This window comes from Apus apus, chromosome 5 (genome assembly GCF_020740795.1).
Source record: "Apus apus isolate bApuApu2 chromosome 5, bApuApu2.pri.cur, whole genome shotgun sequence".
Classification (NCBI taxonomy): Eukaryota; Metazoa; Chordata; class Aves; order Apodiformes; family Apodidae; genus Apus; species Apus apus.
This window is the reverse complement of record NC_067286.1, coordinates 31,659,739-31,686,887: the sequence shown is the minus strand read 5'-3', so window position 1 is coordinate 31,686,887 and position 27,149 is coordinate 31,659,739. Positions and strand designations below refer to the sequence as shown.

Below are 27,149 nucleotides of genomic sequence, written 5' to 3'. Positions count from 1 at the left end.
TCGCCAGTTGCACTGGTGAAAGTGTGTGTGTGGTCAAGTTGATGCCTATTTGAGAGGAAAGGGCACAAAGTTTTAAAAAACCTCTGCTTACCTTTAGTTACAAAAAGGTTTTCATACTTTGTTGAACTTAAGGCATTCTAGAGTAGTAGTGCTATATACCTTCTTAGCCCCAGTCAGCAGCTGAACAATTCCACTTGTCTAGAATGAAATGCTGTCTTTGGTTCAGTTCAGCTAAATCAAAGTGAGTTTCTTTTAGAAGTTGTTCCCTTGTGGCAAGAGAAGTAAAGCTTTATTTCTCTCAAACAGTATAATGATAAAATATAAATTCATATTCTCTTTAAATTTCATAAGGTACAATAAAGTTTTTTCCTGCTTTATGAAAACCATTTAGCTTCATGCCTCTAGTTTTTGTAAATGTTTGCAGGACTACTTAAATTATTTTTCTAAGAGTAGAAATATTAATAAGGAATTATGCTGACTTAACAGTTGTGCAGTATGATGCATGTGTAAAATACCTGTAATTTGCTTATTATCCAGTTGGCACAAAACTATTTTGTTTTTTTTTAATAGCAGTAGTTCACTTAAGAAATTATTAAATCAGATAGGCTTCACTTACATTTTTAGAAGTACACTTACTTCAGTTTGTATCTTAAAAATACCACGGATTGATCAATGAAGGTCCATAGTCTCCTAATTTATATAGTTACACTTAGGTAGTATTACACAATGACCCCATTTTTAATTCCTTATTTGTATCTCAGACTTTTTATTACCAGCATCAATCTCTCTCTCTCTCTCTCCCTCCCTCTCTCTCTTTCTCTCTCTCCTCTGGCTTTTGCATGCGCTGTATGTTTGGCTAAAAGCGTAATGAAGGAAACCTAGTGATCTGCTTGTTGAAAAGTACAGTGGCAGCAAAATGTTCACTGCAGTGCTGTGCCCTGCTTTCTTAAAAAAAAAAAAGAAGTTTTTTAGAAAGGAAGACGCTCAGGTCTGTAGCTTTATATATGTTTTACTCAGCCTCATTGAGTGGTTAGAACATGATCCCTTCTGTTGTGAAAGATCTGCAAAGTTCTACATTAGTTTCTCTCCCACAGAGCGCATTCCTTCCGTAAAAATAGTTTAGGAATATGTTCTGGCTGCATACTGATTAGTGGGATTTGATTGTATTCTTAGAATTGTTAATAAAACAACAGAGACTTGTATTATCTTACCTGATAATACAAGAACAGGGTACCTGTACAGGGAATTGCTTTTGAGAAGTATTCAGAGAACAAGAGGAAATAGTGTTTCCTGCCACAGGAATTTAACTTCAGAAGTCCGTTTTTTTCTAGGTACTCTAGGTTCAAGTATTCTAGATAATGTACATTACAAAATGTTGTAAATAACTAAATCTTGTTCTTTAGAACTAAGGCCAGGTGAGAAACTGTTTCTCCTTCTGCTTAGGCCAGTTTAAATAGAAAGCACTGCTGAAAGACCAAGAACTGCCTCTCTGACTTCCAGGTTTTTACCACGGTATAGAACCTAGAATTCAGTTTTAGGTACAGTTCGTTAAGTTCATTGTTGATATCCATTATAAATCTGTACTACATATCACAACTGATCTGCAGGTGAATCGACCACTTATATCTTAAGGGCAGAGAGAACTACTTTTGACAGCGAGATTCAAGAGAATCCTTAATGTGTGCACGCACAGTAAGCCCAGCATTTTGAATTTGCTGCCAAGCTGCAAATAAATGAGCACAAGAGAGCTGGTAAGGATCCACTCATCATCTGGGTTTTTTCCAACTATATTGTTGCAATCTAGTCCTGGTTTTCTGTTTTATTTTTTTGCAGTTGCTAATAGAACAATGAGATTTTATGTAAAATGAGAATTTGAAGATATTTCTCTTTCAAACATGAACAAGAAGTCAAAGCTTTCAGTTTGGCAATCGCCATTTAAAGAATTACATTTTTTTCTGTTGCATTTTGCTTTAAAAGTAGTACCTCATTCTAGGCTTAAGAAAAAATAATTAATTAAAATTAGTTCTTGTAGAGTTACATGTTTCCCTCGGTGTGCATTAAAATGCAAAAATTTATAAAAGTCAGTGATCTAGTTTCCTGTTTTGTAGAAAATTTTACTAGTTCTATCTTCATTCTTGTTGTTTCAGTTAGTAGCACGAAATACCTTCTGGAGTGTTCTCCCTGCCATACTAGTTTAGAGAGCTGTTGTATCTACAAGAGCCAGATGTCCTATCAAGAAAGGCATTAATGACAGCTCATGAGTGAGAAAATGGCAAAACTTCAAGTTACATCAGGAAGGATTGTGTTATTGCAATAATCTGATCGAGATATGTATTAATAGCTTTGATGACATCTTAGATATTATATACATTTCTATATTCTAAAAATCAAGTAATTCAGAAATAATTTTCATCATTCCCTATCTGGAACTTTAAAGTTCTTTGCTTTTTGTTTCAACCCAAGTCTTTATTATTCAATTTTAAATGCCTGTCCCTGAATTTTTCCCTTTCTTCACCCCGCCTTATGGTAGAGATGTATGGTCCTTTATGAAACAAATTAGATCAGCTCAGGGAGCTATGAATGTCATTTTCCTTTTGATTGGTTATGGTTTAGACTCAAGTATGTAATCTACATTTGCATTTTCCAAATGTTTTATCATAATTTCTCTATAATTGCAACCATTTAAGGAAAGGGGGTTTTTCCATTTGCTTGTGTTCTACCATACCTTGGACTGTATGGCATCAAAACTAACTTGATTAGATATAAATGAGATTTCTTTTCCAGACAACCATTTTTTTCTTTTTAAATCCAGTACCAAGCTGCTCACCAGCATACCATGTTTAGCATTTATTTGTTGGATTTTACTATTTACATCAGTTTGTTAGAGAAGCCAGACATCAGTTTGTATTCTGTTACACTGCTAATAACATTCAGCACAACTGCTTTCTAGGTTCAGCTCCCAAAGCAATGTGAAGAGTCAGCTTCAGTAATGGAATCTATGGAAAACTAGTCTAGAGTCTGAAATAGTAATAAATCAAAGTAGAACAAAGCTTCTATTACAGTGGTATTATGGCTTTTGGAGTAATCACTGATGTAAAATGCCATACATGTGATCTAACTTACATGTATCTCTAGTGGACAGTGTCAGTTTTAAGACATGGAAATCAAATCAGATGTACACAGCAGTGTCAGTAACATACACCTCAAATGTCAGTGGGTTCCCGTCAGTGCTCCCTACATTATATTCCTGTTTTTCCAGTATTTCAAACGCAGTTTTGTAACATGAACAGGGTTTTTTTTGCTAAGCAAAATTACCATAAAGTTTTTCATTTAAGAGCTGGAGGGCAGAAAGAATGTCCTTATTCACAGTATTTTCCATCTCACTCTCTCTTCTATGAATTTCCAAAATTCAGTGTTGCCAGAAGTCCAGCCAAATTCATATTCTCTTCTCAGGCACATAGTAGCTATGGGTGCTTGCTGCTGGACCTTGCAATCCACACTGCCTAATTCAAGACAGCAGTGAAGGAAACTTATCCTTTTGAGCCTTTGAGGCTCAAAGCAAAATTCTAAATGGAAATGCTTTTTCTGCATCTGTATTTCTCATCAATTTCACATATAATTTCTAACTTGAGTACGACAGTACAGTTCTCAGTGCAGCGTTTGCTCGATTCCAGGCTCTCCTTTCCATAGCTTATAAACTCTCTGAAATGATCACATTATTCGTCCATGATTATTCTGATTTCACTTTAAGGATCCTTTTCAGAGGGCTATAGTCTGTGTTTCTGCTTCAACTTAAAGACAGAAACCTAGCTTTTCTTACAGTGAGTTTAGTGTACTGATACTTACTGCTCAGATGTATTCACGGACTGAAGCTTTATTTTTCCTTACAGCTGTTTCTCCCTAGTTCGAATCTTAAAGAGCTTTATTAATTTTTATAATTGAGTGTCCAAGTCTGAGGTTTGCACTGAATACTATATATGTGTCCATAATATATACCATATATTGTTACCATTAGCTGAATTCACTGGTTTTTGCTCTTGTACTTGAAGCCCTTCAAATTTTATGCTCCTAGCTCAAATAAAAATGTTAAGCTTAACTAAAATCAACTACTTTGGAGTTAAGCCATTGCAGAACTACTGATTAAACCACATGGGAAAACATATGTTTTGTTCCTGCTCATATAGTTAAAAAAGAAGTCAAGCATTCACTTTAAAGTGATAATAACTATTAAAATATCCAACTAAAGTTACTGGCAAATGTTATTGGAAAAAGTAGACGTTTATCTTTAAAGATGCTTTAAAAGTGAAAGAAATCAGGTGATGGCCTTTTGTTGACTCTTTAGGCCTGAAAACTCACTGATCAGTTGATTGGTGGCTTTTGCAGCTTATCTTTGGTTTGGTTTTCTTGGTATTGTTTTCCTGTGTAAATATTCTTTAACATAGAAATGCAAGGAAACTCACCTGTGTAGTCAGCCTCCAGAAAGGTAAGAGTATAAGCATGAAATAAGAGCTGTAGGCTTTGTTACTAGTTACAAGTTTGATTCAAAATCCTTTGAAGGGCAATAAGGGGATGCTTTTATACTCCCACAGACCTTGGATCAAAGGGATGGAGGCCTGTAGGCCTCAGGCCAGGTACAAACGAAAGCAACAGAAGCGAAAAGTTCAACATGGGCCTCTGTCCCTTCCCTACTAATATTTATTCAGATAATGACAATAGCTAGATATTAAGAAAACTGGATTGTGTTTCCCAGTTGCAGCAGATGGGCTGAAAGGTGACTACAGCTATCCTGTTTTCAGCTCGGGAGGTAGAGATCTGTCTGCTGGGACAGAAAACATGATGCTCTAGCAGAAGGTCCTGAATGGGTGCCACAGAAGACATTGCATTTTCTGTCTCCGTGTTAATGGAAAGTTCATGTTTCATGCTGGAAAAACCTCTTACACCACTTTCAGGACTGCTCATTTTCTGTGTGTCCTTCTTGAGACACATCTGATGTTCACATATGCTAAGCACTCCAAATGCAGTTAAAATAAATGAAGGCTTAGGGGTTTTACATTCTGTAATCCAACTCTAGGCATGTCAGGTTAAATTTAGTGTAGATGTCTATGAGTCTCAGTTTCCCATTTGTAAAATCAAGTCATCCCTTGGTTTCACGAAGATTTTGTAGAATTAAACTATTTCACATGTATTAGGATGCTTTATGTTGTAGAACCAAGTGCAACAGGGAAATCTGTAAAGAAGTATAATAATTTCCCATTCAGAAGAGTGTTTGGGTAATGTTTAGTAAGTAAAACATGAAACTGGTTTTTGAACAGAGAGATTAAAATGAAATAGTCTTATCTTGTTTCCTGCAGAAACTCTGCTGAAAATAAGTATGATGAAATCACAATGCCTTCATGGCAAAGGAGAAATAAGAGTTGCACACCTAGCATTGATCTGAACTTTCCTGAATGTTGGGTTTCAGTTCAACTTGCCAATTTTGTTTGACTGTATTTGATTGAAGAATTTATTTTAAAATTCTGATTTTGAGGGTCATGCCTCAAGAAAAAAGTTACCTTGTTTTTACAGTAATGTGGAAATTTGGTTGGTTTAATGCTGCATTGAAATTGACTGTTGATGGGCCAAGAATGAGAAATATTAAAAAAGTGAAATTCCATTTAAAAGCAAAAGATTTGTAACAAATAGGCAAATAAATCCCATTTCTGTGGCAAACAAGGACAACTGGAACCTTCTTCTCTTGTATCTCTTTGGAAAGAAAATTTATTCTCTCTGCCTTTATTTGCAGTCTACTGCTCAAACTGGAAGATATTTCCAGGACATTTGGGGATTGTTTAAGATTTTCATTCGAACAAATAAAATAACTTGTACAGAGCTATAATACAAGTAACAGAACTTTTGCTTTTCCCAAGCACAGTGTTCCTAGAGATTTCTTGTGTCTTACAAATCCCACTTGGATTCTGTTAGTACAGGTTAGAAATATCTGTCAGAGGTTGTGCACAAATTATTTGGGTATAATTTTTATATCTTGATTTAATAAGGGCTTTCACTTATGCAAGATGTGTGTCCTCTCCATATCTGGGTATTATAATTAATACTGCTTTGCCGAACAAAACCAGTATGATCTTGAATAAGCCCTGAACAGCCCTAAAAATATCACAGAAATATGTCTTTCCAGTGTTACTCGTACAGCATATCTGCATGCTGTCTCATATTATTAAGAGCACAAAATCCAGCTCATATTTTTTTTCTCATACAAATGTAAATGTTTCATTAAAATTCCTGTGAAGAAGTAAAACCCACTTATTTTCTCTTTGTCTCTTTTTATTCTCAACTAAGTATCTAACTAACTAACTCACTAACCTGTGCTGCCAGTCTGTAGTAGCAGTTTTCCTTTCCCATTAACCTTCTGACCAGCCGTTTACTATTTTATCTCCTTTTTTGCTGTATCACAGTTCTTCCTGATTTCTCATTCAGTGAGGCCTCCAGCTTGCATTTTTATTTGATGTGTAAGATTTTGTTTGAACCCTCTTCTAGTGATAAACATACTGATTTTGCATCTCCAGGACAAGGTCCATTTCTGTTGAGAGACAATGACTAATCAGCATCTTATTTGCATCTCAGAAAACTACCCTTGGCCTTTTCATTTCATTTAGTTCCAAATATTGGATATTATCCTTTTTTTATACTGTTCCTGTAAAAGGAACTGATTCAGCCCTCATGTTTCTATGGTGTATTTCCACCATCCGGTTTGAACAGTAGTTAGAATAAACCATAATCTGACTACAACATTTCATGTATGTCTTCACAGTTTACCAGGAAACAATTATCAAAATTAAATATACCTTTATGTAAAGTGTAGGGGACTAGGAAAAAATCTCAGAAAAGAGAAGTAAATGTGGTTGAAGTTACAAAGGCACATTCAAGATCTGAAGGTGACTTCTGTTCAGTGTCCAGTTTATCAAGCATAGCACTTAGTAAGTGTTCCTAAATCTGTTCCTAAAATGTTTTTGGCTTCAAGTGATTTTTTGCTTATTTCTTCTTACTGATTCTAAATGTGTAATTCCATGTGTATAATACGACATTATTCATATGTAAATTTTGGTGAGATGAATCCCACCAACAGTGCTGCTCCTTTTAAAAATATGTTTATGAGTAATGTCTGCTGCTGTTAAATTCCTTGAGCTCACTTTCCCTTTCAGAGGTTTTCTCAGTATAACAAGAAAAAATTATTCTGTAGTTTTGAACTGACTTTAATCCTAATTCAGAGGACCATGAAGCATACTCCAGACTTTGCATACTCAGCTCAATGTAAAAGTGCTGTTTGAATAGGAATGCATTCCTGAAATAGAAAGATTGCATCTTGTAATAGGAGTATTGAATCCTCAAATACTTTGTTAAATGTTTTCTGAAGTACACAATTCCAGATAGACTTTTCCTGTGAATTTTTTAACAACCTCATTTTTATATTCAATATGAATTCAGTCAAGGCAATTGTCTCTTACTCAGAGTAGATTTCAAACATTTTTTTTAATGAAACCAACCAACGTATTTCATTACATTTTTCATTTTGCTTCTACTATAACCTTACATATAGTGTTTAGAATAACAGGCCGAAAGCAATTGTTATAGTAGTATTACACCAATATGAGACATTTTTATTCATAGTTTAGTTTTATTTTATGTATATATTTACAGATACTGATTAATGTATGCTGCAATCTCAGGGGGGAAAGCATATTGTGGCAAAAGACACTGTTCAAAATCCGTAGAGTTATAAATTAGATGATGTGTGATTTGAATCATAGAATGGATGGTTTGAGTTGGAAGGGACCTTAAAGATCATCTAGTTCCAACCCCCTTGCATGGGCAGGGACACCTCCCACTAGATCAAGTTGCTCAAGGCCCTATCCAACCTGGTCTGAAATCTATTAGAAATGTATTTAAAGCAAGTATTTGAGAGACCATTCAAATGTCACGTGCATAGGGTATATTGTAGAGAACTCAGATTGTGTAATTATTAATAAATCACAGGTAGAAAAAAAGCAGCAGCATACTTTCCCACATCGCACAGAATAAATGTCTTCTTAATACTGTTGATGTTTCAAGGAGTGGTTATATGAGTTGTGCACTTTATAAGTTTAGTACAGGCAATACCTCATAAACAGGCCTGTCTTGTGTTTAAGAGACAGTTAGAGGAGCAGAGTTCTTAAATTGTTAATGGCTGCTGTGCTTTGCATACCCTGCTTCCTTCATTGCAGCTTGGCGAACACATTCCCTTTGCTGTACCTTAGTCCTCTGTGTCTGTATGTATGTTTGGGTTTCTGCTGGTGGTTCCACATTCTGCATGCTTTCCTAAAAGCGGAGCAATGTACTTTCCCATAAATGAGAAAGACTATGGGTTAGCCTCCTGCAGGCTCCGTGCTCCTGAGAAATTGGCTCTTTCTGTTGGTGATAACTCATATTTTGATGTCATTGTTCTGAATCGTTCTTCATGTTGTAAAATTGAGTTGAAATGTACTCCCATAAGAGTTAGCTTTTCATATTGGGCTGGAAACTCTTCATCTTTGTGTAGCAATTTGTTTTATTATAACCAATGGCTTTTAATTGTACCTCCCATAATGAAGAGCTGACTTAATACTCTGTGCTAATCTTGTTATGACTTTAAAAAGGTAAGTAATTTCTCTAACTGTTCCTAACAGTCATGGTAAAGCGTTAAAGGGTTTTTCTATTTTCTTTTTTTCTTTATTTTTCACATTATTTTTTCATTTGTAGCATGAATTTTTCTTTGTGTCTTTTTCTATTTTTCATGTAAAAAAAATTTTTGTGGACTGATTTTTATTTGCAGCAAAACATATCATGTAGATTTAAATAAATCCAATTTAGTACAGTCATATCATTTTTCAGACCAATCATGATTGATAGGTAGAAAATGTCAGCAGAACTCTTTATTTTACCATTCCCTTAATTTATTTTTAGTACTTTTATTTCACATTCTATTTACAACTTCAATATATGGGAAAAAGCTTACTCTGCATTCCAGCATGATGAAATTATATCTTAAATAACATAAAATCCAGCTTGCTTAAAAAACAGAGTAATGTGAATTGAATGCTTTGGGTTTGGTTGCATTCTGCCTGAACTACACAGGGGAATGGTACTGGCTGGTAGCCCACTGTGTCTTCTGCCAAGGTACATTGTGAGCCAAGAGGCTGTAAAGTGGACAAACAATAAATCTATACTTCTCCTGTGAAAAGAGACAGCCATAGGTTATTATTTCTGTAACTACTTGTGAATGAGAATTATAGTAAATAATGCTACTAATCTCTCAGTAATCAGATCCAGTCAGTCATGGTGCTATATGCAGTGGAATATGGATTCTTCGCAGTAGCTGTAAAAAGAATACAGATTTTTTTGTAAATGTCACAAATAACAAAATAGTAAAACATAAAATAATGAATATAATAAAAAGCACTTAAAGCACATGACCCCATTTATACAAAGCTCCATTGTTGCTAAACTCTATGTGTTAGAAAACTGGTGGGTTTTATTCAAAATCATATTTTACTGCAGTTTTGTTTAAAAATAATATTTAATATATCAATGTGCAATTCATAGTAAACAAACAAGTATTATGTAATAACTAATTTTTATGTTAGTTATGTTAAAACATGGTTTGTATTCTGCAGCTGTGAGCGTAGGTTGGGAAACGATCAAGTCTAGCTGATCAAGCCTTTTATTTTATTATCATGGATTCCTCTTCCACAGCTGCTTTTAAAATTTGTGGGAAGCAAATTATTTCTCATACTGCATATGTTGCCCATCAGGTGAGTGATAACATGGATACTGTAGGCTGGGTATAAGAAATCAATAAGTAAATTTAAAGTCCTCTGTGTGCACAGAATTAAAAAAAAAAGACCTGTAAAGAGGCTGTGTGTGAAGCCAGCTGTCTTTTGTTGCCATTGTCATTTGGACACTGTAAGAGCAAAACTTTGTCAGCACGTTTTTTATATTGGAAGATTTGATCTGCAAATCTCAGCTGCTCTGTTCATTATAAATCTCTTGTTTTTGTCCATACACTAGCTCCACTATAGGTTGGAAGGGCTTAAAGATGAACTGAGGAGGAATAGAGGCTACAACTCGAGAGTAACTATTACTGCTCAAAGGAGCTGTTTTCCATTCGCAAACATTGCTTTGCGCTATGGGTTTGGGCTCCTTCTGTTCCTCCACTTTGTTGAAGACTCTCTCTTGACTTCCATTTTACTTCTTTAGCACTGTCTTTGTCTGCTAACATTTTTCCTCCTTCTCTAGTAGCTTTTATCTGTGTCCTTTGGATCACATATTTTACTTACTTTGTTTTAGTAGACTGTTTCAAATGTTTGTGTTTTGTATTTTTTATTTTTTTACCTTTTTCTTTAGGACTATGTTACCTCACTGAGTTTCATTCCAGTTTGCTGAATTGCTTGGTTATTTTGCAGCAGGCCCATCCCTCGTTTTCTCTTTTCATATGGTTTTCAGTGAGAAATAAGAGAGCCTCTTCCATTTTAAACAGTAGCCTTACACACACAGGCCCATGTCTCTTTTTGCACACACCATCTTCTGCCTTGCCATGTCCATCCTGCTTCTCTCTCTGTCATTCTGTCTATGCCTCTCTCTCTTCTGTGCTTTCTTTCCTGTCATTATACCATCTTTTTGGTCCAGAATTGTCCTTTGGTAAATTATAGGTAAATATTTGCTTCTTCCAAGGAGAGTTCATGTCTTGTCTTTGAAATCTCGTAAAACAACTCTGGGCCAAATTTGGGCACCATTAATATTTTGTTTGCAATTTTCTTGTATAGCATTTTTGGTGGGAAGGAGGGAGGGTTTGGGGTTTTTGGTTTTTTTGAACAACATTTTTTTTCAGGGAAGGACACCATAACCCACTCTAAGTTGCAACATTACTTTTCCATAAGTTACTCCATTACAATAAGTAGACTGTGTCGCGCTGTAGAATCCGATTTTTTTGTGTGAATATACATTTGGGGCAAGCTGCTGTGGAACAGAAGAAAGAGGTTTAGAAGTTGAGCATGGTTGGCTTCAGCCTTAAATAGTTGTTCCTTTCTGAAGACTACTTTTTGGGATCTGAGTGTGTACTGTTCTACATCAGTTTTTAGATCATACATTTCACTTTCTAGACAATTTTTCTATAACTGCAAATTGAAACTGTAGTCTGAAAGATAATCTGGATTCACCTCTTCACATTTTCAGCAGAGACAAATATTCTGCAGGGGATTTGCAGCCTCAGCATCACCTGTGCTATTCCACTTCTTTCACCACATGTACATGGTTTCACTTTATTTGTCCTCTCACTGAAATGTAGCGATACATTTGTCAATAAAGGAAGAAAGGGAAGGATTCCATTCATATTCTCTCAAAGGTTTGTCTTCCTGTGAAGTTTACTTTAGCTGGAGTTTTGTCCACACAAAAAGCATTTTATTCAAGTGTTCCCAGTTCAGTCACCTGACCTGCCAGAAGATAGACTGCTGTTCTAGTTAGTTCATCTAAAAACTTTTCACTTCAGTGTTATTATACAATGTGCTATCTTTTTGAACCTGAGAATTAACAAGAGCTGATTCATCAGTACAGTTTAAACTGTGTTGTCTTTGCAGGACTAATACTCTTCAATATACAGTTATTTTTTAAATCTGCATGGTAAATAAATGGAACTCTGAATATCTGGTGTTACTGGAATATTAAACCGAAGTAATTCCTCCAATTTCCCTGGAGTCAGACTAATATATATGGAATAGCACAGTGGCAGCTAAGCATCTAGGGAGAAGATTTGTTGAGAAACCAGTTGTCATTCTCACAGTAACTTTTAAAAGTAGAATTGCACTGTAAAATTCATACTGAACATAACATTTCTTTTAACCAAAAAGAAACAACTGACTAAATTTATCTGGCTCCAACCAGGGGCTGTTTATATAATTGTGAGTTGCTTATACAATTGTGAAAAAGTCTTATTAAATATCTTCAGAATCAACACAATCTAAATGGAGTATTTAAAACTCTTTCTATAATACCTGAAAATATCAATAATAGAAATTTAAAGGAGATCATTATAATGTAGTTATGTCTAATTATAAAACAGGACCTAGATTCAGAGTTACTGTAATTACAATTGTATAGGAAAACATGGATCTTCTGTTTAAAACTGGAGCTTAACAAGTAATTTTAAACACTGTGTTCTTTTATTTGACTCTTTTACTGTCCTTGGGCCATCTTGTTTCTTATGGGGGGAGTGGTGGAATCAAATTGCTTGTATCAGATTCTGACCATCAGCTACTGCCCTTCTGCATAAATGTACTTATCTCATATAGAATATGTAGGAATGTTGCTGAAAATATGTATAACCTCTGTCTTAGATCCCAGGAGCTTGCCCATTATATCTCTGTATTTTGCATTCTTGTTAACTTCTGTTGCTCATAGACTCTGTGCTCTCTTTGCAGGTCCAGTCTAGGTGCAGCAGCAAAGAGAACATCCTCAGAGCAAGTAAGTACTGAAGCTTCACAGCTCTATTGAGAAACTAAGACTGCTGAGAAGACAGTGATTGTCAGATGGGAGGTGAAACATATGGTTGGGACATAAGTGGGTTTGAAGAAGAAATTTAATAACTTAAGGCAATGAAATTCAGTGCAAAGTTCATATTGTTCACTTATTAGTGGATTGTTGCCTTTATTTTTTTCATTCAAGTTGTTCTTTTAATGACATGATGGTCTTTGTTGTTTGTGATGGTGTATTGTTGTAAATGATCATGTGTGTGCAAGTTTTATGGGTAAAAAGAATCAACACTGAAAGACAATGAAACTGGAAATTCTCAGGTTGAATATATATGATTTTTATTTTCATACCTGAACATTAAATTGAATGTTGGTTTACATAAAACCAAAGAAAAAAATGCAAAGGTTAGGAATTCAGATTAAATCCAAATGACCTGTTCATTTATTTGCACAATTTCTTAGTAAAAATTTAATCCACCATATGTGTGTATATATATATATAAAACAACAGGAATAGGAAGTTGTTAGAGTGATAAGAGTGAAGGCTGTCAGGAATTTTCTACTTTATGCAACCAATTGACTTAGTTGTTTCAAAGCTAAAGGATTGTTTTGTCATGCTAAATGCTGATTAATGTAAGTAGTTATTTTTAGAGCCATCTGACATTCGACATTAGTGAAAGATAGCTTGAGAAGGTCTGAGGAGTTGTTTAATGTCATTTAGTTGTAATTAAAAAGTATCACTGGGTAATTTTAGAATTTAAAAATCACTGTCTCTGGGTCAGTTTAAATGTATGATACCTTTAAAAGAAGAGTTAGCATTTGTTTGTAGGAAGTAACTGCAAGAGAAATGTTAGTAGTTACACATGGGTGCATCTTCCTTTTTCTTCATTAAGGTTATTCACACTAGTGTTGAAACTGAAGGGGCTTTAATTTTGAGTATATGTTTTCAAGTATATATTTTCTTGGCTTCTCTTGCAGAATAATGGATGCTACTTTTGGTGTTGGAACAAAAGTTGTCAGAGATTAGGGGATTTTATCTCTTTTCAAAAAAAGTGTTGAAGAATGCATTTCTCAGTGGATTTTAGCAGAACTTTTGACATAAGCAAATGACGTGCATTAGACATAGAGTTCCAAATCTGAAGGTAGTACTCTGGGCACCAATCAAAGCCTTTGAATTAATTTATGTTTTAAGGGTTAAAGAGGTGAAACGTTAGTTTCTTAAGTAGCTAACAGTGAGTTTTAGGTAGCAGTAAAACAAGAAAATCAAAGCACTTTATGGCTGTAGCATAAAGGCTCTTTGCTGCCACACAATTCCCCCAGCTTTCACTGCTATGATGTATATTTTCCTAGCTTCTTCATTTTTTTCTAACATCTCCTTTTAAGAAAATAATTTATTCATTTATACAGTCAGGAAAAAGTTTTAACCATATATTGTGTGGAATCAGCTGGACCTGCAGGAATTATAGTGCTGCTAAGCAGGGTTGCTTTCTCTATGCAGGGAGAGATATGGGAAGTTTGACTGCCTCACAAATTCTTTCCTTTTCTTCTATTTGTGAGATTGCTAACAAAGTACAGGCATAATAATGGCAAATGTATGCTTGCTAGGGACATCCCTGTTGTTAAATCCAGGTATGCAGTTTTCCCACTTACTACATTTTTGTCTAACAATAGTTTAATTTTGATAATTCCTCCGAAGCATGCTTATGAGAAAGTCATGTTTAAGAGTGTGAAAAGTCATAATACAGTTAAAATGTATCTCATCAGCTTTTTTCTCTTCTTCAGTATGCCAACTGCTGCATTAAGGAAAGGAGTTAATTCAGTTAGAAATTATTTGTGCTTGACAATTTCACAGCGACTGCTTTTATCATCACGTTATCTTCTAAATACGTACAAAGAGATTGTTCAAGTAACTTCTTCTAGGTGGTCAGTTTTATTTGTCTGTACTTTGTCTTCAATATAGTTACTGTGTTAACTGCAAAAAATTAATCAGTGAACAGTCTTCCACACAGAAAGACAAGCATGTGTCAGGGCTGAAAGTTTTGTATATACAGATTGATTAAGCGACCTTCTCTTATGAAGGAAAAACTTAGATTGCATGATTGTTTTACTATTTTTTGTATTCTTTTTAATTAGAGGACTACACTTAAAGCAATAATCTATTTTTTTTCCAGAATGTGAAGGCACTTGCAGCAGTAAATGGGATATTTAGGTAGCTACTGCAAAGCAAAATCATGTTACTAAAAATTAGTTTTTGTTATTTGTTAATGCTATCTTATTATAATTTATATTGCTTTAGCAATATCGTTATGTGTTACACAGAGAACATCATCCACTTTGACTCTTATAAATACCTTCTTGTTCTAGGCAAATCCAATCAAGATATTTCTTCAAATGTAATTTTCTTAGTCTTTTGGGGTTTATCTGTTTCTCTTGTTTATGTATTCCTGCAATAGTTCCCTCTCTTCATTTGCTTATCTTCACTTTCAAAATCCTTCAAAGTTTGTTGTCCCTTCGTTTACTCTCTCAGTAAGTATCAAGAAATCAAACATGCTGCTGACTTAATTTTCAAAGAACTTTTGTCATATTTTCTCCAAACTTGTCCCTCACACTTGGGAAATGTAAGCTTAATCTATCTTGCTACCTTCACTCAAACTCTACATTTAAGTGTCATTTTTCTGTGGTGACTACAAAAGCTTGACAGTGGGTAGGATGCCCACTAGCTGGAAACACTTCTCTCCTGACTCTCCACTGATTTCATTATGCTTCCCTCTATCCTCCTCTCAAACCTTTTGACTCCCATCATGCTCATGGATTGCAAACCCACTGGGACAGTGTCCATTTTGATGTTTTATCTGTGTGCTGCACATAGCATATTGAGATGTGTTTTTGAAGAGCAGAACAAGAAGTGAATCATCTGGGATTCATAGTTCATAGAACTAAGCCTCACATTATCATCTTCAGTATAAAACACTGCATCATCTTGAAGGGTTTCTGCTCATCAAGACTTCTGATGTTTTTTCATTAAAAGGAAGGATATGCACTTTTGTGAACTTTTTAAACTGCTGATTGCATTTTGCTTTAAATCTCTCTTTTGATTCTAGTTGAATATGGTGCCTTCCCAGTGTCTGACGTAAATGCTCAATAGTGATAATCAACTAATTTAATTTACCCCAAAGTGCAGGATTAATTTCAGTAAAGTGGTTTGAATTATCATCACTGTGTACATTTATACATTGTAGCATAGATAAACTTGGTGCTGTCTTGTTGCAGGTCACAGTGCAGTTGACATTACCAAGGTAGCAAGAAGACACCGCATGTCTCCATTCCCATTGACATCTATGGACAAGGCCTTCATCACAGTTCTGGAGATGACCCCAGTGCTTGGAACAGAAATCATCAATTACAGAGGTATTTTGACTTGGATGCTTTGTGAGAATTTCCTTATTTTACAACCTTCTTGAGCACTTGCTCATTTATTCATGTTGTGAGGGGGCTGAGACAGTACCTTCTGCATGAGAAACTGCTTTTTGATAGGCCAATAATAGGAGCAGAGGTCTCCTTTGAAAGCCAGGAAAATGTTAATTGAGCTCAGTACCACTCCCTGAAGGAATCTGTAATGGAACTTTAATTAATATATAAATTAGTTCTCTCTGGGTCTGTGTTATATGCAACAAAGCTAAAACATAGAAACCATAATTTGCCTCAGTGGTTAATTTAACACTGAACTTTTGTGGATGCCAAGTAGCTCAAAGTCTGCTGTGATGGTTCCCACTGTTCTCTTACTGTGCGATATTCCCACTAACCTGCTTTTGAATCTGACATTAATGACAAAATCAAAGTGATTGTTGATTCCTGGTCACTTTTTACACGTCTATATCTTTAACAGTTCATCTCAGTTTGTTTATCCAGATCCTACTTGCCTACTAGTCATTCTAGAATTTGCCTCTTCTCATAAAGGCAGCATAATTCCCTTCCTACTTGCATTTAATGTTTGATTTATTGAAACCTATAATAAAGGGTAGCTGGTAGGGATTTATATAGTGAGGTTGTCTTTAAAGGCACCAAACAGCAAGCAAAATGGTAGACCTTGTGACTGTGTCTGTATTAGTAAATAAATGAGGATAGGTGAAGGCATTTTCCAGCTTTAAAAGGAGTTAGTAGGACACCTCTCATATTTATTTAGCTAAACTATCTTCCCTTCTGAAATAATGTGTTCATAATGCCTGTTAGGTTTCTCCATTGCTTCTAGTATCCCTTACTCCAAGCCTGGGTATTATCTGAGAGAATGTTCTTGGCACAGAACAAAACCATGACAGAAAGCATGCTGATAGTAATCCTAAAGTAGGTAGGGAAGGGGAAATCTCCTGCAGGGATTCCTTCAGATTTTCCACAGGTAAGGTGGTGAGCAAAGAGATAGTGAAACCACGAGCCACAAGAGGCAAAATATTTAGGTTACTGGTGGACTTGACAGCAGAGAGGTACAAATGGTTTCTGAATGGGATAATCTGACATCTGTCTTAAAGCTCGAAGTTTTCCTGCTGTTCACCAAATCTTGGTGCTGCCACACATTGTGATTTTATTCTTGATTAAATTAGGGCATGCTGTTAGTGTCTCCATTCTATTGCCTTCTAACATAAGTGGAGGGATGAGTGAAATTGTCTTTTGCACATGACTTGTAGTTTGGTGAGTATATTGCTTAGTGCCTCTATAGATCACTTAGTCTCTTCCATATTAAAAAAAAAAAAAAAAAAAAAAGATAAAAAAAGCCTAAAACATTTTACCATAAACAAAAGGCATCTGAAGCGTATTTCCCACCTGCCAATATCAATATTTGGTATGAAGGCCCCAATTAGACTTTTATTCCAGCTGAATACAGTCACCTGAACATTGCTTTGTGGTTAAGTTTTTAGACATGATGATAATGATCATTCTTCTGAAACTAAGAAGAGGCAGAAGTTTCATTGATACTAAAAGTACAAAGCAGAGGCAATCCACACTTTTCAGGCTTAAGCCTCAGAACAGAGTTTTCTGATCTAGTGCGAAAGCCTTGTAACTTCTGTAGAGTTTGGACATTTTTTTCCACTGCTTATTTATTTTGAACTAACTAATTATTTTGGTAGCATTGCCTTTTCATAACACTGAAGTGCTACCAGGGCAGTATTACAAAATGAGAGCTTATCCATCACCTCTAGGAAAATACCTGTCTCACTGCTTTATCCCACTACCAACTCACTGAGAAATCAAAATTCTTCACAGAACTACACCAGTTTCACCAGCTCAGCTTTAGAAAATACCCAAATTTGAAAAGTGAGTTTAGTGTAATTCTCTGTTTTGTTCTAGAATACATAAACTAGGAACATCACAAGCAGCAGTTTGATGACATGAAAATATTTCAGAACATCTTTTTTGAATTACAGTTAATCAAAATAAGGTCTGATAATTTCTTTCTAAAATTATTGCTCCAATAAAAGAGAGGACAGAACTACTTCATATGGTACTTTGGTTGCTGACTTGCTTCATTTTAAATGCCTAAGGCTTCAGCAAATAATTCTTACAGCAAATAATTCTTACATTTTTCTCCCCAAAATGAAATTTAATTCCTGCTACTGGCTGGCCGTTTATTCCCTTCAGATATTGCATGGCACAATGCCAGGAACACACTGTTCAACTTTGCTCTAATTGGTGTGATTTTGCATGCAGACAAAAAGTAAAATGAAGACAAAACATGCCTGCTAAAATGAGAGCATCAGTTTTGCCTGACATTTTGTGTTTGTGAACAAAGGGTGTTTTTACTAGGCCTTTGATTGCTGCCTTTTCTATGCTATAATTTAAATGTCTGCATCTGCATTCTTTTTTAGTGCAAGTGTACAAGCTTTCGTGAGCTTTCTAGTAACTTAACCACATTGTGTATCACAGACAATGATACGTAGTGATGCACAGACATATTAATAGCCATCACAAAGGTTCTTTTCTAGTTGCTTTAATACATTTTATCAGTATTTTCATGGCAGTACCTGTTTCAAAAATGCAACATAAATATTCACCTCAGGCTGAAAGTTGATACATATGGATATAAGCACAATGATGTTACAGTTACTATAATTATAATTAATTATGAACTACATGACTTTGTGTTAATAAGTAAAATATAATCTCCATTATAATACCACTTCACTGGAGCTGAACATTTTCAAATCAAGTAGGTGCACTTTTAACAACACCTATCCATTTAGTGTGCAACATGAGGTCTTCTGCCTTCCCAGCAAACCAGAACCACGTTCATTTCCCCATCTACAAAACAAGAAACACACTTTATGTACGTCTCTCTTTTTGGCTTGTCTGAAAGATCATGATCTATGAAGTAATATCCACACAAAATCTCCTGGCAGAAGTATTCATGCATCCTCTCATTCCTTCATACTTCCAGCTGGATACTGCTTTCCTGTGCCACAACAGCGGTCTCTGTTAGGAGATGAGCTTCCATTCTTCTACTTTAGGCATACTGGGAACAAGTCAGTCTCAGTAGTTCTGCCCTATGTGCTCTTACCCGGTCTTTCTAATCACACATGTATGAAGGTCTAACATACATATTTTCCACTCCATTCCACCTCATACTGAAAAAAAAAGCACTTGCTAGCTTTATAAAAGCAAATGTGTAGTGCACACTTGACTGAGGGTGAAGTAATTCATATCAATCTCTCCAGGGAGGCAGAGCCAAATTACAACTCATCAGTCATAGTTGCTAAGTGAAGGGAAAGAGTATGTTTGAAACAGCTATTAAAATATTTAGAACTATAACAGTGTAAATTTACATAAATAATCCTGACACTTACGTGCACTCACCCTCCATTAAGCAGAAATGCTCTCAGCAATTAGGCAAAGCTAATCTATTGCAAAACATCTTTATCAATTTATGGAAACTTGTCCATCATTACTGTTTATGTTGAGTCCTCTGGGCTCAATCCATCACCTCTCACCTTTTGCACATAGGATTCACCTCTGAAATGTTATTTCTTAAAGCTTTTTAAAAAAAAACAACCCTTTTTTTTTTTTAATACAGAAAAATATGTCTTTTTAAGAGATATCTGGAGAAGAACTTGTCCTTAAGGAAAAAATACTTGGTTTTCTCTCTTATTGTATATCAGAGCTGTTACCTCTGGGTTGAATACTTGGCCTTCAGATCTCCTGTCAACAATTTCTTCATAACTAGGAACACAGACTTACTGAACAAATCTTTCATCAGTACTTTCAGACTCCAGTCTTTTTTCACTTATGTAGAGGCAGAAATCAAAAACCCAAGAGATCTATTCATGTCACATACACAAACTTTTCACCCAGCAGAGCACACTGCTTTTTTTTCTCTTTCTGTAGATTTTAGTGACATGGAGAATGATCTTTTCTCTTTTCTCTTTTCCAGATGGAATGGGCCGAGTCCTTGCTCAAGATGTATATGCAAAAGATAACCTACCGCCATTTCCAGCATCAGTAAAAGACGGCTACGCTGTCAGAGGTAAACACTCACTTTGTAGACATGCAGTACAGTGTCTGTCACTTTATAACATGTTAGTTTGCCTATTTTGGATCTAGCAATGATTATTTTGGTTGTGATCAGATTCAGATCATTGCTGAGGTCACGGTTACATAGAATGCAGCTGTCTTGAAGGAAGGCCATAAAGCTGAATTCAGATCTTTTAAGTTGATACTTACATGCTTGAGCAAATGTACATCCATGTGTGCTCTTAGACCTGCACCTGTGCTGCTAGTGAGTTTCTTGGAAACATAAAGAATTCAAGAGGGTAACATAACATCTGTTTCTGAATGACAGATTCTTCTTCTGTTCCTCTGCAGTTGATTTAATCAAGAATTTCTTACATATCTGTTACTTTGTTGAACTGTCACAGATCCAGACTCCAATTTGTGAATTACTTTATGATTGCATTACAGAATTTTCAAAACTACAAATCAGAATGTCCTCTTATGGAGGCATCTGAAAAGAAAAACCCAATTTTACTTTGAAAATGTTGCAGTTGCTGTATATAAATAAAATTAATTATGTGACTTTACAGAGGAAGGAGTGAGTACTTTCTGAGGAGACCCGAATCCATCCTCTGCATTGCCACTATGTGCTGCATGATTTTGAGCCAGTTGCTTCTCTCTGCATCAGTTTTTCCCTTTTTAAAGTAAGACTAATGGTATTCACCTCAGATGTCTATAGAGAAAAATTAAAATATATATTATTTAACGTTATAGTAGTAGTGATTTCATGGTGATAGGAGCTGAATCATAGTTAACACCATGTAGAAATTTGGACACAGTAGCCACCTTTCGTCTAGGGACATTAAAATATTTTTTGTTACTGGCAGCTGAAACAATTGAAAGCAACTGTCCATGAAAGAGCATCTGCAAACCCAAGAAATGGGTGTAGGCCAATAGCTTCCCCATGGACTTAATAGAGAAATAAAATTCCAGGTATACAAGAGGAGTTTGACTGCAGCTGTCTGTCATCTGTGTGTGAGACAGGCAGAACAAAACAACCAGTAATAGCACCAAGGGGGTGCAGATGTAGCCAGAGAAATACAGGTAGTATAGTGCTGAGAAAAGCTGAGAGGGGGAGCTCTGAGTAGAATGCTGACTGACAAGGGCCTTGGAATCAAGCAAATGCTGTCTTGCAGCCTGATTGCTAAAAGGTCAGGGAAAGCACAGGTACTATCTCAGTAAACGCTCCAAATCAATAGAATTATCACAATCATCATGAACACCATCTTCAACAGCTTCTGTCAGAACCAACACATAAGACCCTAATTTTGGTGGTAGATTCAGAGTAACAGTCCAGAGGAGGGCAACAAAGCTGGTGAAGGGGCTGGAAGGCATGTCCTGTGAGGAGTGGCTGAGAACTCTGGCTTTGTCTGTCTTGAAGAAAAGGATCTCAAGGGGTGACCTCATGGCTCTCTACAGCTTCCTGAGGAAGGGAAGTGGGCAGGGAGATGTTCATCTCTTCTTCCTGGTATCCAGTGGCAGGACATGTGGGAATGGTTTAAAGCTGTGCAAGGGATGGTTTCGACTGGCCATAAGGAGGCATTTCATTACTCAGGGGGTGATCAAACACTGGAACAGGCTTCCTAGAGAGGTGGTTGATGCCCCAGGCCTGTCACAGGCATTTGGATGATGCCCTCAATAGCATGCTTTAACTTTTGGTCAGCCCTGAATTGGACTAGATGATTACTGTAAGTACCTTCCAACTGAAATAGTCTGTGCTGTTCTACTGTCGTTGTTGTAGACCTGTTATCTCAGAATATGAGAAAGAAAGCTTGTAGGCAGAAATAATACTGGCTACATTGACGGATATTTTTTACAGAAAAATAAGGGATTAGCTTTCAGTCACATAAACCGATCTGCCCAAAACCTTGTCCACTTTTTTGAAGCTGTATCAGCTATGCATCACCTATAAATTTTGTGTCCATATAATTATTAATGGGGAAATAAAATCTAATTCAGTAGCACTTTATCAGGTTTAAAATAATTTAGAGGATTTTTCTCTTCTTTTGCTGCATCATCCCACTGCTTTTTTTTTTTTCAGTGAAAGTCTGACAACGGTATTCAGGAGTATTACATGCATTATTCAAATAAACTAGTTGAGAAGTCCTTTTCCACTTTTGTATTTTAGAGTTTGTTCTAAAGCTCAAAGATTAGGCTGTTTGATAGCCATTTAAAGGTAAGTTAATCATTAGTCTTCAAACATGACTAAGTACCATAGATCGTCATCTGCAAAGTTGCAGCTGATGTATGAGTACCAGTGTGATAAATCGTTACACAGACTGAATGGGCATCCTTCCTGAAAGCAACTCTCATTACGACAAAGTTATCTAGTTGTACATTCAGGGTGTTTGAAATAAAGCAGAAGTTATTAAGATAAAGGTTGTCACTGAGTGGAGTTCATCTCTGGGAAATCAACTTTTGATAGTTACAGACTTAAAATTAATAAAAAGAGATATTTAAATATGATTGTGTGAACCCAGTTTGTCTGAGCACTGTTGACAATATGCCTGCTGTGCTTGGACAGGCAGAGTTGCTTGTGTTCTATACGTGTTTTACACCATGGTAGAGCCACTGATACCACTAATGCAACTCGCTGAAAGACCCTTGAGGCAGGCAGAAGCTTAAACTGTTAGTAATGGTGCCTTTGTTGTCCCTGCAAAAACACAAATTTGGCAAAATTAGAAAACCTGGAGACTTACAGCTTGTTAAATCAATCATCTCTGACTTTTAATTTTCAGAGTGGATTCAGTGGAAAGTATAAGGTAACTTGTTCAGTGCCACCTCCTAAAACTACAAAAAGGAACAGAACCCAGACTTATAATGTGGCAAGTCCAAGTTGTATTATCTTAGCCCTGGTACTCTTCAGAGAATGTCAAACCCATATGGTCATCTACACAGTCTGTAACCACTGCACTTGTCCTCTTCCATAACCTTTGTCATGCTGACACTGTAGAACTGAATCTTAGGTCATTCTTTGATTCTCTTGTGCCAATTCTAATGCCATCATTTGTTTTGCTTCAGCCTTTACCTTTTTATTTTCCATCTCAACAGCTGCTGATGGCCCAGGGGACCGATTCATTATAGGGGAATCCCAGGCTGGTGAGCAGGTGAGCACAATTTATTTTCTCTTTTCTCTTTTATTGTGGTTTTTTTTTTTAATGTATTTTTCTTTTGTAAGATATTGCTTTGTATTTTTATAAGCCTTGCTAGTGCTACAAAACTCAATATTCTTGGATGTGGCACAGCTGTACTATAGCTTCCTGGTATGTGCCTTGGGACATGATTTCAGAAAGTGATTTCGTACAATTACATAAAGGAACTGACAAGGATATCCCAAATGCTAAAGGAGTGCATACAGTAATATTCTCCCCTAGTACAGTGCAAGGAGTGCATACAGTAATATTCTCCTCTACTACAGTGTTAGAGGACATAAGGTTTCTGGTGGGATTACGATTCATAGACAGAGAAAAGCACCATTTAACTTCTTCATACTGACAGATTTTAAGAGGGATGTCAGCTCAGTAACTATTTCCACAAGCTCCTTACGTGTTTCACACTGATATCTGCAAAACAAAGTTTAATAATTTTGTGTGAAGCCTTTAAAGGTAGGTAATGGTCAGAACAATCTTGAGAAAGCCTCGGAGCATCCAGGAAAGCATGAGTTAATCCAAAATGTTTCTCCAGCTGTTTCAAATCCCAGCTTATAATTTTGCATATTGAATGTGAAATCATGCAGAAATGGAACATGTAACAGGCAAACCAAAGGATTTTACTGTGTGGCCATTTTATTTTTACTGTTAAACAAAAAGTCTTGAATAAATACATGCATTTCAAAAGTTGTTTCAGGTTTTAAAGTATTACCAGTTGCAGGATTGTTCAATTTTTTTTTAAATGAAGTTGAACTGTCTCTAAATGTGTAATAGACATGTAATTTGGCTAATCATGATAGATACAGAGAACTATGAAAATAATACTTGCTGTAGTTCCCATCCATCATCATGACTTATACTTTGGTATAATAGACATCTTCTCAATACTGATATTCACATAAAGTTAGATTAATGAATCTGTTATACAACATCTGTAAAATTACTTTAAATACTAACAAAAGTAACCTCATTAATTTCAGCTGCCTTGGGTTTTTAGCCCTTCTGTCTGCATTTTCAGGCATTGGTCCAGAATCCAAAAGACTGACAATGATTTCTACAACTTCTTATGGTCACTATAAAATAGCAAAAGCCAGCAGAGCAACCTGATTAATTATCACTCCTATCATTATTCACCTGTCAACAATATTATCGTTTTGCTAGTTAAACAGTATCACAGCACAGTGGTGCTTAAAAACAGTGCTGTTGAAGCTGTATCTAATGGGAAGACTGCCCAGAGGTCTAAAGGGTTTCAGTGTCCTAATCAGTTCAGCAGGTTTGTACAAAGGATAAAAGGGCAAATGGCAGCTTGTTTCCCTCCTACAAAATTCAAGAGCTCACAAATGTCTCTCTGCAGGGACAGTCTGTTCTCCCAGATTAATGGGAATGGGAAACCTCTCTGGCAAGTAACAAAAATTGGGTGGGAGGAGGCAGAGAGAAAGAGAGGGAATAATTCTGGAAATACCAGTGGCAAGTTAGAAAAATGAGACTGTTGACCTCTGAATAATTGGTCGAAGATTTTTCCGTGTGCCAACACATCTTCAGGTTCATCTCCTTCACAAGAAATTATTTATAGCCTTGGAAGGCTCCTCAGTCTCATTTCGCCCTTCAGTCACTCTCAGCAGCAAAATTCTGCTTTTCATGTTACAGACCAATTAACAGAATGATTCACAGCAGGGAGTTCAAAATAGGTTTAGATCCTCATGTAGGGAAAAAGGTTATGTAAATGTTAGGTAGAGTAGAAGAAAATGGGACTGAGAGTTGCAGAGAGGCCTTGTAGCCAAGTTGGACATTTCTATATCAATTTGTAAATTGTGAATTAGTTTCTGATTTCCATTTCCAGATGGTCATTTTAACAACAAATTTTTTTCTTTTGTATTGAGGAAAGATTTCAGACACTGTCCTGCTTTGGGGAGGTTAGGGCATATTTCAGAGTACTAGTCATGTGCCATCCACATGGCTTCTGTGTGAAAAACTCAACCACAGGGAGCAGTTATTTTCTTCCTGTAGACTTGCATAGCTGGAGCTTAGCATTTTCTGGAAGACTTTCTAAAGTCATTTGTAAGAGGCACTGTGAGTAACCAGCTATAATATAGGATGGAAAACAGCCATTTTTCACCTTTCCATTAACTCAGACCTTTTTACAGGAAGAAGCATGGATCATTGTAACTCATACAGGAGAGGTATAATCACTAGCAAGAGAAACTGCCTAAGATGGGGGCTGTGCTTCATAGATTATTTTTATTCAGTGACTAACATTAAATAAATTAACAGTTATGAAGGCAAAGGACAGAACTCCATACTGCCCTGTTCTAATTAAATGTGAGATCTCAAAGGCCTTCTGTGAAATTGTTGAACATTAATACGCTTTCTGAGAAGGAATAATTTCTTTATCTTCATGGTCTAGCACAGAAGAGCACAGCCCTGGAGATTCACACACCAATCTGGTGCTTGACTTTTCTTCATAAAGTTAATCTGATCAAATTCTCGAAGGGCAAAAAGATATTAAATATGTGAACAACCAAGTCTAAAAGCCATTGTTATTATATCATGAATTTGTTTAAATGTTTCAAATCATTACACCTCAAAAAATTAACTCACCTAGTAATAAACTACAAAACCATGGGTGCATGCAGTGCATTTTATCTCCATAGGCACTGAGTTCTGGCAGGTTCCTTTTAAATTGCAAATGGGAAAACTGTTTTATGCAGTACATTTTTCCTCTAAAAATTGTCTCTAAAGTTGTCAGGACTTTAATAAGTTCAAAGCAATATTACCTCTTTGTAATGTGCCTATAGATAGACTTACCAACAACAATATGCATCAGAGGTCACATAATCCAAGGCATAAGATTTGTCTTTTGCAATTTTTTTCCTAAAAGTGAAAATAACACACTGGACAAGATTATTTTCACTTTTAAGCATCTTCAGGATAAGTGGCAGCATCTCAGATACTCATCCACAGCTCCTTGTAGATGTGTGCAATAAATAACTCTCTTTTTTTAAGTATTATTTTTATGTCATCTTTAGGATAACATGAATCTTGACCTAAAAGCACATTAGCCATGACATACAGCAAGTGTGATTTTTTTGAGGGTTTGGTTTGGTTTGTTTTTTTTAAGTTTAGTTTACATTTTATTTATGTTCTTCTCAAAGGATGCTAGATTTTCATAACCCTTAGAAAAGGGTCAGGATTCAATCAGTTCCAGGCTCAGTTGCTTTCTTGGGATACACAGGTCACTGTGATACTGTGGTAAAGCAGGTACAAACCCTTTCCAGCCTCTTCATAGGCCATCTGTCCCAATGAGCAGCCTCTCAAATATGCACATTTCAAATTGTCACTTTTCAGAGTTTATGACAGTGCTGAAATGGAGCATAAGAAAGGACAAGCACAAGCTTTGTGTACTGAAAACATTGGCCACTGGTCTAGAATTTGGAGATGTCTTAACAGCCTCCTGTTAAAAGTCGTGGAGAACGTGACTGCTGGGCAGGAGCAAGGACCAGTGCTTGGGCAGGGCTGCTTGCAGCTCCGTGCGGTGCTACCACAGACGTGCTGATCACGGTCTGAGAAATCCCTGACATGCTCCAATGCTGCACATATGGAATATAGAGACAATCTGCACATGAATTATACATGGGACACAGACAGACTATGTTGGTCTGATGCCAACTGTGTAGATCTGTATGTGGCACGTGTTCACTAGTAACAGTAAATCCTAAATAAGTTGGGCTTACTGGAATGCTGTGGGGAGCAAGTACTCGTATTCCAGCCAGGAAGTCTCGATCCTTGTACCAGCTTCTTTTAGTTGCATTATTTTTTTAAAGATTTTTTTCTTTTAGTTATTTATTTCTGAAGTGGTTATAGTCAAATTACAATTTGACTCTGGGTTTTGATAAACATGTATTACAGTAGCAGTAGGCTGCCTGGTGAGAAA

General features: G+C 36.1%; 1 protein-coding gene across 27 annotated transcripts in view; it reads left to right on the top strand.

Annotated features, from left to right (window-relative positions):
* The window catches only part of GPHN (gephyrin), a 270,378-nt gene that overhangs the window by 207,657 nt on the left and 35,572 nt on the right, over positions 1–27,149 (top strand). For 14 of the 27 annotated variants that reach the window (XM_051620187.1, XM_051620185.1, XM_051620183.1 and 11 more), the window contains 4 exons: positions 12,483–12,525; positions 15,804–15,941; positions 19,951–20,043; positions 23,121–23,176. In XM_051620187.1, coding sequence (XP_051476147.1) covers positions 12,483–12,525; positions 15,804–15,941; positions 19,951–20,043; positions 23,121–23,176 — 330 coding nt within the window. Of the gene's footprint in view, positions 1–10,077; positions 10,141–12,482; positions 12,526–15,803; positions 15,942–19,950; positions 20,044–23,120; positions 23,177–27,149 lie in introns of all 27 variants that reach the window. The other 13 variants (XR_007889566.1, XM_051620181.1, XM_051620174.1 and 10 more) reach the window with 1 other exon arrangement.